Here is a 12452-nt window from a genome sequence, read left to right as displayed (position 1 = left end):
GTGTGTGTGTGTGTGTGAAATGCACCTGCTCCCCTATCCAAACTGTTCTCCCATCTAAGCTGACCCATCTGCCCTGTCTCACTCGGGGCTGCCTTGTGACCAAAGGGACCGAGTCGTGCATGGTCCTCCATACCCACAACCAGTGGCTTCAGCCACGCCAGCCCCACATGCCAACCGGCCACATGCTCCCAAGAGCCGCTGTACCTGGCACCTGCAAAGGACAGAAGCTTTTCACTGCCTGCCCCTCCACCTCCACCTCCGTCCTCCGACCTCGCTGCTGCACGGGTTTGTCTCCTCTCTTGGCAGGATGCTACCTGCCGTCAAGAATTACCAGAAAATTACCCGAAATTGACCAACCAGCATAACTATCGGAGGCAGAATGACACAGAGGTCAACGCCACTCGCAGACTCGGAGGCCGGGGGACCTTGGCTGGAATGTGGCTGTAGCTGCACTGCTTCCTGGGACTTCTTAACCTCTCTATGACTCAGTGTCTCCTGCTTAAAATGGGGGCTCATCGCAGTACCCACCTCATCCGGGTGGAAGGGCTGGTTAATGGTTAATGACTGAGAAGAGTGCCCGGCACCGAGTAAGCATTACATAAACGCCGTCTCCTTCCCCTGCTTCATGCAGCCAAAATCTACTCCTCGTTACCTGGTCCAACCTCTTCTGGGGACGATGTTTGTCTGATGGCAAATTCACCTACACAGCTGATTCCGGACAGCCTAACATCCTGTTCCATGCCAGCTTGGAAAACCAGGGCCTCAGTCAATTCGCAGACCCTCATCTTCCAGGTGACATGGGCTGCCCACGCGGTCCACGGTCTCAGCTCCTTCCAGGAGTCCTCCCCTCCACCCCCATTGGATCCACGGGTCCCTTTCCCCTGTACCAGGAATACTCAGAGCCCGGGGAACAAATCCTTCCCTGGTGGCTCCAAAGGGAGAAAGACGATGCAGGCAACGTGGCCAGACTTTTTCTATATAACGCGAGGGGATATGGTCGCTGCCACACATCTGGAAAGCGACAGATGGACGTCTGCCATCAACCCCGTGTTGGCTGAGCCACGCCAGCTGGGAGATAAAGTGTGGAGGTGCCAGAAGGCACCCCTTGACCTTCAAATTCTCCCAGTGAGCAAGGGGACTGGGGGGCAAGCATGTCCCCCATTGCTGTTCAGGCCCCAGAGCCCTGTCCCCATGGCTCCCGCTCTCCACTCAGCCCGCCCCGAACCAACGAGGTTCACTTCACTCTTGACTGTGACCTTTAAACATTTGACTTTTTTTTTGAATTGTGGTAAAATACACATAACATAAAATTTTACCACATCACCCGTTTTTATTTTTTTTTTTTTAATTTTTTTTTTTTCAACGTTTATTTATTTCTGGGACAGAGAGAGACAGAGCATGAACGGGGGAGGGGCAGAGAGAGAGGGAGACACAGAATCGGAAACAGGCTCCAGGCTCCGAGCCATCAGCCCAGAGCCTGATGCGGGGCTCGAACTCACGGACCACGAGATCGTGACCTGGCTGAAGTCGGACGCTTAACCGACTGCGCCACCCAGGCGCCCCCCACATCACCCGTTTTTAAATTGGGGCAATTCGGTGGCATCGAGCACATCCACAATATTGCCCGTCACCACCATCTAGTTCCAGAACCTTCCCGTCACCCCAAAAGGAAAACCTGTACCCGTCAAACGTCACTCCCTGTTCCTCCCCACGCTCAGTCCCTGGCAACCACTAATCTGCTCTCGGTGCATGGATTTGCTCATTCTGGGCATTTCACGTAAGTGGGATCGTACGCCATGTGGCCGTGTGTCTCCCGCGTCTTCCACTCCGCACACCGTCTTCCCGGTATTCCGTTCCTTTTTCTGACGGAACGCTAGTCCAGGCCTGGGTAAGCCGCGCTGCGTTGAGCCACTTTTGCGACGATGGGCATCTGGGCTGTCTCCACCTTTTGGTTATCGTGAAGCCAAGCGCTTGGCCCTTAACTGACTTCCAGTTTTCGGCTCCCTGCTAGGTTTAGGGTCCAACAGCAGCTGCTGGGAAGGCTGTGCGACCAGGGCACCCAGCAGTCCCCCGCCTGTCTCGGGCAACACCACCCGTTCCCTCCCAAGGTCTTCTCAAGAGCCCCACCCCCAGCAAGCTGACCCCGTACACCTGTCCGCATGCCAACAGCCCACACGGTAATCCTGCCTTCCCCATGAGCCATCGGGAGACCCTGCATTGTCCCTGCCGTCCTACTGGGTTTTTACTGAGCATATGACAAGCCCACCGCTGAACCAGAGCCATCACTCAGATTCATCTCATGCAGCCCCCACGGCGACCCTACGAGGCAGGGCTATTATCACAGCAGGGCCCCCTTATCCGCGGTTTTGGTCACCCACGGTCCGGAAGCAGGCGATCCCCCTTCTGATGTGTCATCGGGTCAGCAGTGTCACGTCACCCTTATGCCCACCTCCTACGTCCCATCCCGGGGGCATTTTATCATCTCCCAGCCTCACAAGACAAAGGCTGAGCGCAGGACAGGAAGATTATTTTGAGAGAGAGACCGACCACATTCGCGTGTCTTGCGTTACACATACCGCCATAGCTGTTCTGTTTTATTATGAGTTACGCTGTTCGTCTCTTACTGTGCCTGGTTGATTACTCAAACTCTGACACAGGTATGCACGTAGGGGGCAAAGCAGAGTACGTATAGGGTTCCGTACTGTCTGTGGGTGCAAGCATCCACTGGGGGTCTTGAAACGTGTCCTGTGTGGATAAGGTTGGGTTTGGGGCAGCACAGGAGGCGGGACTACTGTCTCAGGAAACCAGATCAGGCACAACTCAGGGTCTCAGGCTCCTGATTCAGTCAGTGCTCCGTCACCCCCTGTCCCGCCCCCCAACACCTGGCCAATACCCGCATTCAAGTGTTACCAGGTGGTTTTTTCCATGCTCACCCAAGCTATTCCTTCACTTGGAAAACAAAAACCCCAAAAGGAGAAAGACCCAGGCTCATCCAGATGGCAGGTCTATATAAACCCAATTTCCTCCCATGAAAAAAAAAAATAGAAGTATCAAGAGGCGACCAGATGAGACACATCTAAGGTCACCCCCCCCCCCCCCCCGCCCAACACCCACACCTGGGAGTGGAGTCCTTCCTCCAGCCACTGGGCTCCGTGGACGGGATATCTCTGCAGGGCTGGTTGCCCGGATCTGGGGCCTTGGGAGCAGGAGGCAGGGTACAGGCCCCCAAAAGGGTGAGCCACAGAGCAAAAGTGGCAAACGTGAAGACCAGGCCTTCCCCAGCCGTCGTCAACTCTTCACCCCAGTACCTCTGCCCACACCAAGCTCTGCAAGGGGGCTGGGGAAGAAGCCCGTCACCAGAGGCACGGAGACAGCCAGCAGGCATGATCTGAAGGTCATTGCCACCAGGAGAGGCAGGGCAGGGAGGGCCCCAGTGGCCCCAGCTCGCCTTCATTCTTCAGGGGAAGCAGACAGGAGAAGTCTGAGTGCCTTTGGAGGCCTCACAGCCAGTGGAGACTCAACCCCAGATCTCCCAGCTCCAAACCACAAACCAAACAAACAGATTAACAACCACCCCGGAGGCGGAGGTGATGGAGGGCGAGGGGAGGCAGGCGGTCCCTTTTTAGCCCCGGGGTGGAGGTGTCTAGGACCGTAAGTAGGCAGGTTTGGGGTGGGTAGTCTGTATCCCCTTCCTATCCGGTTCCCCACTGGGCCCCGGGTCCCCGGACCTCCCACAGGCAAGGCATCCCTCACCAACCGGCCCGGGAGAGGGTCCCAGCCCGCTCCGTGAGCAGGTGGTCAGTGTTCCCTGAGGGAGCCGGCCCTTCAATGGGAATGGGTTCAGGGCGAGGTTATGTCCATCAGCTTCCAGGACAAATTCTCCGTTTATTAATTCTCCTCCATTACGCAGGCAAAAGTAAACACGCTTTTCTCAGGCAGCCTGGCACAGAGGCCTTCCCTATTCAAACACTGCAAGAGTCTTGGACGTATGAGCTCCCAGGCCTGCTTCCCAGGGGGCCCCCTGGCCTCCTGCCCACGACATCCCAGCCTGCCGAGACAGGCGAGCGGAGCTTTGTGCGGTGGCCGGCTCCAGGGTCCGGCGCTCAGGGCCTGGGAATGGCCTCGGGTCTGCAGGAAGCATGGGAGATCCCGGTCACCAGGGGCGCAACAAGGTCAGAAAGGGTCTGGCCAAAGCTGCGGGCGTCACACCTGCCCACTTAACCCCTCCACGAGGAAAGCGCTCTGCAAAGGCGCGGAATGCCTGCTTCCATTTAAATCATGCTTTTAGGGGCGCCTGGGTGGCGCAGTCGGTTAAGCGTCCGACTTCAGCCAGGTCACGATCTCGCGGTCCGGGAGTTCGAGCCCCGCGTCGGGCTCTGGGCTGATGGCTCGGAGCCTGGAGCCTGTTTCCGATTCTGTGTCTCCCTCTCTCTCTGCCCCTCCCCCGTTCATGCTCTGTCTCTCTCTGTCCCAAAAATGAATAAACGTTAAAAAAAAAAATTAAAAAAAAAAAATCATGCTTTTAAAGGTGCGGGGAGAAGAAAGGAAATACACAATAAGGAAATCAAAAGAACTACTAAATGCAGGCTTTGCAAAGGCGGATGCTGCAGGTGTTTCTAAGTACTTGCTTAGGAATCGTCTACCTGTGGAGCAGAGATGATTGCATGTTTTTTTTTTTAAGTTTATTTCTTTTTGAGAGAGAGAGAATCCGAAGCAGGCTCCGCACTGTCAGTGCAGAGCCCGATACGGGGCTCGAACTCACAAACCACAAGATCATGATAGGAGCCGAAGTCAGATGCTTAACCAACTGAGCCACCCAGGCGCCCCGATGGTCGCATGTTTTACACCAGCTTCTTGCGGCCTGGGCAGGAGTCTCACAATTTGTTTTTTCCTTCTATTTCCGCCCCCTCCCCCCCCCCCCATTTCTGATTGGGAAGGAAAAAAAAAAGCCTCAAACCACACTGCATGAGGCATAAAGTTAAGCTGCAAGCACCAGAAAAAGGAAGGCGAGACAAAGAGAAAGAGAGAAAGAGAGAGAGAAAGAGAGAGAGAGAGGGAGGGAGGTCACCACCCACCTTGCCCTTGGATGAGCCGTGTCCAAAGCCCCCAGGAGCTTGCCCAGGTGACTTCTCCTGTGACCAATGTCACATAGAGGAAGCAAGAATCAAGACTCCATTAAGCGTAAGCATCTTTTGGCTGCAAAACTGCTCTCCCCCAGAGCTAGACTAATTGGGAGGTGCCTTTACATTATGTTTTTACTTATTTTTTTATGTGTTCTTTATTTTTGGGAGAGCGCCAGCGGGGGAGGAGCAGAGAGAAAGGGAACAGAGCATGCGAAGCGGGCTCTGCGCTCGCAATCTGACAGCGGTGAGCCCGATGCGGGGCTCGAACCCACGAACCGTGAGATCATGACCTGAGCCAAAGCCGGACGCTCAACCGACTGAGCCCCCCGGGCGCCCCGCATTATGTTTTTACAGAAAGAGCCTCATCCCACCTCCCAGGTCATGCTACCTCCCCCCAACGCTTTCCCATTACTGTTTCTCCTGGAAGTGTCCCCTGCAGCTCAACCAAAGGGGACTGAAGACTATCCGGCAACTCAAGACTGAGATCTTTTTGGTTTTCTGTGGAGTGTGGCCACAGGCACTTTCTAGAATGTTCCTCTATCCTTTCCGATTTCAGGGCTGTTGACCAGGGTGGCTGGTCCCCACCTGGCACCCCCTCCAGCCAGGCTATGAGCCCAAAGCCGGGGCTGTGTAACCCCTTCCCGGACCAGGGACTGGTGACTCCTGGGGACCCTTTCTCGCGGCAATATTTCTAATTTTTTTAATGTTTATTTATTTTTGAGAGAGAGACAGAGCGCTGGGGGCGGGGTGGGGGGTGGGGAAGGGAGCAGAGAGAGAGGGAAACACGGAATCTGAAGCAGGCTCCAGGCTCTGAGCTGTCAGCACAGAGCCCAACGTGGGGCTCAAACCCATGAACCGGGAGATCACGACCTGAGCCGAAGTCAGACCCTTAACTGACAGAGCCACCTAGGCACCCCTCAACAGCAATATTTCTTTTTTTTTTTTTTTTTAATTTTTTTTTTTTTCAACGTTTATTTATTTTTGGGACAGAGAGAGACAGAGCATGAATGGGGGAGGGGCAGAGAGAGAGGGAGACACAGAATCGGAAACAGGCTCCAGGCTCTGAGCCATCAGCCCAGAGCCTGACGCAGGGCTCGAACTCACGGATCGCGAGATCGTGACCTGGCTGAAGTCGGACGCTTAACCGACTGCGCCACCCAGGCGCCCCTCAACAGCAATATTTCTAAATGCAAACACAAAATACCCAGAACTCCAAAGGAGACTGATCGTACTGAAATACGCTTACCCAAATATTTCACAAAACCCAGCTTTACGGTACAGTGACGGAATAGACGGGCTTCTTCAGTAATGATTACAAATCACGATCTGGCGGCGGGTTCTGTCACTTCCGTCATGTCGAGGCAACAAACGAGCACAGACGGTATTGCGTGATAGCTGCACCATGTGACATCTGCACCGCCTCTCACATGGTGTGAAAGGAGCTGTGATTTCCGTGGGCTGCCCACCCTGCCGCGGCTCGGGGCCGAGCTCCCCGGCGGCCCGATTCCGGGCGGAGGGGAGGGACAGTGAGGGTGTGACGGGTTCCCGGTCCCCCTGAGTCCTGTGCTCAAGGTGCCTTTTCCAGCCCCACCCCCACCTCCTTCCTTCTCTGCAGCCCCAGCTGGGCGTGCAAGGCAGCTTGTGACCCTGAGACCGGCAGGTGGGGTGCAGCTCTGAGGGCCTCAGGCCTGGGCGAGAAGCTGGTTCACAGGCACCAGGAAGCCCCCCTCCCTTTAATCTTGGGGGGAGCATCACAGGAAAATGCCCTGTGTTTCCATCCTCCTCGATCCAGCCCAGGGGTACCCCTCACACCCAGCGGTGCCCCGATGGTGATTCTGAGGCCTGTGGCAGCCCCCTCCCCTCCCCACGGCGAAGCAGGACACGCCTACCTTCCGGTTCCTCCACGCTGCTGGCTGCGGTGGTCGGGGGTGCCACGGGGATCTCTGTGGGGTTCGGGATGGGAGGAAGAGAAAACCAGGTGAGAAGATGTTACTTTTGGCCTTAGAAAAAGACGAGCACAGCACAGACTCCTCCCTGGGCCCTTCTCCCTTCCCCACTCCAGAAGAGGAGGGCCAGGGAGGAGGACGAAGCTGATACGGGTGCCCGGAATGTGGCCTTGTTCTCCTTCGGGGAGGCACGTGAAGGGACGAGGCGGGGGGATCTGTGCCCCTGGCCTGGGCTCCCGCAGGCTCACACCTCACAAACTAAGGCATTTTCTCCGTGGCCAGAACAGACCAGCCACGGAAGATCCAAGGGCCTCAGAGATGCATGCGCTTTCCGGGGGTCGCTCCCTTTGTACCTCGAATGGCAATTCTTCCATACTAGCTCCTGACTCCGCCCCGTGCCCAGGAAAGGGGAGGAGGTTCAGCCAGTCTCCAGGGGGGAAACCACAGACCAACGGTCCCTGAGGGGAGGGACTGGCCTCCCCTGGTGAACAGAAGGGTCACAAAGGTCTCCACGAATCCCCCAGACTCTGGCCACCATCTGACTCCCTCAACCTCAAGACTCTGGATCAGCTGGGGCCTGAGGCTTGGTGGGTCGAGATGGAACACTCAGGCCTGGGGGCCTGCCCGAGAGTCACCTTCAGAAGGAATGGGCAGGGGACCCAGCTCTCAATTCGGAGTCAGATCCTGCTCTCAGGGGACTTTTCTCTTGGCCCTCATGAGCTACGCGGTCCCCAGAGTTTCTGGAGGGAACATCGATGGCCCATGTACGTCCAGCAATGGGGCTCCCCAACCCCAGTGCCTGGGCCAGTACTGGGCCATGTGCAGAGGGCCCGGCTCCCAGGCCTGCGACAAGTCAGGCACCAGCCCCCAGGGAACACTGTCTGGGCGTCTGTAGCCAGCGGGTGGCCGCAGGAACACACGGGAATCCCGGGAATCCCGTGGGAATGCCTGGGCCCAGCATCGGCCCGCCCTTTGTGAGGGGAAGGGAGAGAAGGCACAGAGTGGGTCGGAAAGCGAGGGTTCCACTTCCCAAGGTTTCTGTCTCCTTCTGTCCCCAGACCGTGGACCATCAGCTCCATTTCAAGGGCTTTGAAGTGATGTTTCCAGCCATTTCTGAGCTCGACCCCCAGCCCCACCTCCCCGTGGCAGCCCTGGGTTCCCCCCCAGCGTTCTACAAAGGTTCACTTTGCAGCTTTTTGGACAGATGGAGGAGAAGGGTTTTTGCCAATACTAAGACTCTGACAGCTATACGTAGTCGTGAAAAACATTTCTCCCCTGGATGGATACTGAGCTCAATTTCCCGAAGGCCGGGGTCCGGGTTATCAGCTGTTACCGGACCCCTGGGAACATCCCGGGTCAATGGACTCTCCTGTAAAGAGCCAGCCAGTAGATACATTCGGGGCTCCGCAGGTCGTCCGGTCTCCACTGCAGCTACTCAGTTATCCTACAGCTCAAAGCAGCCACAGACAAGCAGATAAACCAGTGGGCGTGGCCGTGTCCCCATAAAACTTGATGGACACTTCACTTTTCATTGCCTATCATTCCACACGTCATAAAACATTAGTCTTCTGATTTTGCCTTCAAGCATTAAAAAATTATCAAAAGAAAACATTGAGCCACACTAAAACAGGTGATGGGTCAAATCCCCAGGGCCAGAGTGGGCTCACCCCTGCTCTGGAGAAACAGACCTCATCCCTCGGGTCGGCCTGCTTAGCCGGGACCCGATATTTTTCTGCTCTCCCTTCTGGGTTAAGTTGGCCTTGCACAAGGAGTCGAGAAGGCCAAGGCCGGGGGCCAGCTCCCAGCCAGGCTGGACGTCCAGCCGAGGCCAAGTCTCCATCATGACACCTGGTACCATCCTACCAGTTGCAGAACAGTAAGCCCTTTCTGAGCCGGGACCGCCGCTGAGTGACCCCTGCCGTCTTGCTCATCCCTTCCCCTGGTTTCAGCGACTGAGGAGTTAACAGCTGAACCGAGGGGCCCCCAAGACACTAAGGGGTGCTGTCATCCATCATGGCCCCGGGGCGGGGGGGTCACGCATGGGAACCTGTAGTGTCAGTCCCTTGTGAACCTGCCAGGGCAAGGGGGAAACTGGAACCCCACAGCAGCCACAACGGCGACCCCCGGGACAAAGCCACCCCAGGTCCAGCGCCAAGGCAGAATACAGGAACAGGCCCTGGGTGGAGGAAAGGGGCTCGCTTTCCTCTGGGGGCAGGAGACTCAGTCACTGTCAGGACGGAAAACAGCAGACTGGCTCTGCTGAGCTCCCAGCTGCTTCTGCAAGAACCCCACGGGTATGGCGGGGGGGTGGGGGGAGCTCCCATGGGGTCCCACCGAGTACAGCGCATCGAACACAGAGACCCCACGTCCATCAGCGCTCAACCCGCTGGACGTCAGCAGTCAGGGTTGAGGAAGGGTTTCCCTCCCACGCAGCCGGGGGCAGGCGGGGGGAGGGGAGGAGGCTCGCACGTACTTATGCAGGGGGCGATGGGGGAGCGGCTCTGCTGGTAGCCTTTGGCACAACGGTTGCAGGTGATGCCGGTCACGCCGTCCTTGCAGGGACACTGGCCGGTGGTCTGGTTGCAGGTCTTGCCAGCAGCACCCACGGGGTGGCAATCACAGGCTGCGGAGGACACAGGACAGGAGGGTCAGAGGGCGGGCAGTGGCCAGCCCCTCCCTTGGGGCTCCCCTTTGAATCCCATCCCAGACGAAGAGCGGGCCAAACCCACCCACACACCCACACACACACACACACACATTCCAGAGGCTCTGAGAACTGGCCACCTGCCTACCTGGAAATGGGGAATGAAAATCAAAATGGACCATCTTTTTTTTTTTTTTAATGTTTTATTCATTTTTTGAGACAGAGACAGAGCGTGAGCAGGTGAGGGGCAGAAAGAGGAGGAGACACAGAATCCGAAGCAGGCTCCAGGCTCCGAGCTGTCAGCACAGAGCCCGACACGGGGCTCCTGGACCATGAGGTCATGACCTGAGCTGAAGTCGGACGCTGAACCGATTGAGCCACCCAGGCGCCCCTCAAAATGGACAATCTTGAAAGGCTGTTTCAGCAGCAGGGAAGCAAAGCAGGGGAGCCCCTCCAGAGCCCCGAGAGGAAGGCTGGCCCGAGCTCAAGGATGTTTTGGCAAAGGCCAAGCCCACAGGCTGATCACAGGTGGGAGAGTTCAGAATCTCAGCGGGTGAGTCTGTGCCCCTCACTCCTCCACCCCCAGCCAGCTCCCGGCCCCCAGGTGTCCTTCCCTACCCTCCAGGTGGGAGGAATGGAGTTGGGGGCCCGACACAGCCGTGGGGCTGGCCAGGTCTGAGGTGGGACTCTCCAGGCTGCTGTGCCCGCCTTGACTGGCAGCCAGGTGGCCTGAGACCCAGGCTTCTAGATGGCACAACCCATAAGCTTTCGCACCAGGAAGGGACACAGGGGTCACCTAAACACCCTGACTGGATGTGCCAAGACTAGAGAGGGGAAGAAACGTCCCGGGGCCTCACAGAAAGGGAGCGGCCTTGCTGGGAGGTGGAGGCCCCACTGGGCAGGTCAGACAGCAAAGATAGTGGGGGTGGGGGGGGCCACCTGAGTCCCTGGCTGAATGTGATGGGTTAGGAGATGGCGGGGGGAGGGGAGCTGTCTGCAGGAAGCTGGTGTTTCTGCCCCAAATGGGGAAAAAGACATCCAAGAAAATAAGGGCGAGCAGAGGGTCCAGCCAGGGTCCAGCAGAGGGTCCCCTCCAGGGAAGGGAGGCCCTGGCTGTCATGTGGGCAGCCCGGGGTGCGGGGTGGCGGGGGAGGTTGTCGGTGGCTTTCTCTCATTAAAGGATCCACGGGAGCAAAATGGAACCATCCCAATCTCTCCCGTGTATACAGCAGTAACATCCCCGCTACGAGCAGGTCTTCTTAAATCAGCCCTACGTTCATGTTCGTTCCCTGTTGGTCTTGCCTTCCTTTGTCCCCTCTTCCTTAGTAAGAAAGGACTCAGCCTAACACAAGCTGGGGCTTGTGCTGTGAGGGGGAGATGGCTGGAGCAAACCTCTGGCCTCTCCCTGGGCCCTTCAGTCCCCTCCTGCGGCGGGAAGGGTGACCCAGCACGGGCAGCATCTCTAAGACAGCCACGTGGAAGCTGAGGGCCCCAGCACACCCCCCCCCCCCCACCGTCCCGAGCCTGATGGGGGCACAGGCACCGGGTGGGTGTGGCCTCCCGAGGCTCATGCCAGCTGACCTCCGGTGGCCTGCCTTGCAAGCTTGCTGGTAATGCAAAGATTCCTGCCAAACTTCCTCCCCTCCGTGCTGACGGAACACAGCTGCGTGCCAGTAACTTCTGGATCCCGGCACTTGGCTGCAAGGAGGTCACCAAAGGTTGCTCGGGCACTGAAGGGCCAGAGCCGAGCCACCGTGGGCACGGGGCGCCTCTCCCGAGGCAGGAGCTGTCCAGAGCAGAATCTGGGCCGGGGGGGGGGGTGTGCATCAGGAAGGCGGCAACAGTCCTCACCTCACCTCACCCCCTGCCCACCTCTAGTCTTTGCTGCCCCTCGCGGCTGGTGACCTGTCGGCTGCCTGGGCGGGAGCCAGGTGCTGGCTGACAGCGGTCGGGGCCGAGGGCCATCTTCAGTGAGGGCAGGCCCGTCCTTGGATCAGAGAAAGGGGCTGCCTCCTGCTGGGTTTCCAATCTATCTGCCCCGACTCTGCCAACACTTTGAGCCACTGGCCCCTTTCACCTGGTCCGACAGAGGCAGCAGGCTGGCTGTGCTTCCGCGAAAATCGCTATTCCAGGAAGAGACGCCACCGAGGTCCCAAAACGTGGGGGCCTCAGAAGGCTTGCTCGGGTCCCTTCTAGGGCAGTGGGACCAGCATTCCTCCAGCTCAGCGCCACCGCCCGGATACCTGTGAACACCTGAGAGCACCCACAAGCTCTCACACGCCGTCCCCTCGGCTCCTCACGCCAGCCTGTGGAATCGGCACGGCCACAGAGGAGGGGACTGCGCGCTGGCCCGGAAAACCACAGGGGAAGGGAGGCAGACGGGGCCTGATCGCGGAGGGCCTCGGCGTCTCCGGACAGCCCCCTCCGGAGTTCCTGTTCTACAAGGAGAAAGACCTGCTTACCTGTTGAGACCAAGACTTGGCAGGATTGCTGTTACAGGCGGCCAAGTGCAATCCTAACAGCCTCGCCCGGAGCTCATTCTCAAGTCCAAGCACAACAGCCCCAAAGTAAGGACCTTCCCCCAAAACCCACAGACAGAGAAAGCCCAAGTTCTCCCCTCCGTGCAAAGAAGGGTGAGCTTCAAGGTGTGAGGAGAAGTGACAGGTGACGGTGCCCCACAGTGGCTTCCTCTGTAGCCTGGGACAAGACAATCCGCTAGCAACGTCTGAGGGAGGGAGT

At 57.8% G+C, this 12452-nt stretch overlaps 1 protein-coding gene across 4 annotated transcripts in view; it reads right to left on the bottom strand.

The window, feature by feature from the left end:
* NTN1 (netrin 1) overlaps positions 1-12452 on the bottom strand; it is a 192933-nt gene that overhangs the window by 45593 nt on the left and 134888 nt on the right. For all 4 annotated transcript variants that reach the window (XM_045490402.1, XM_045490404.1, XM_045490403.1 and 1 more), the window contains exons 4-5: positions 9543-9692; positions 7013-7066 (exon numbers count right to left, since the gene is read on the bottom strand). In XM_045490402.1, coding sequence (XP_045346358.1) covers positions 7013-7066; positions 9543-9692 — 204 coding nt within the window. The remainder of the gene's footprint in view (positions 1-7012; positions 7067-9542; positions 9693-12452) is intronic.

This window comes from Leopardus geoffroyi, chromosome E1 (assembly GCF_018350155.1).
Source record: "Leopardus geoffroyi isolate Oge1 chromosome E1, O.geoffroyi_Oge1_pat1.0, whole genome shotgun sequence".
Taxonomy (NCBI): Eukaryota; Metazoa; Chordata; class Mammalia; order Carnivora; family Felidae; genus Leopardus; species Leopardus geoffroyi.
The sequence above is the reverse complement of the archived record's forward strand: the minus strand, read 5'-3'. Positions and strand labels throughout refer to the sequence as shown.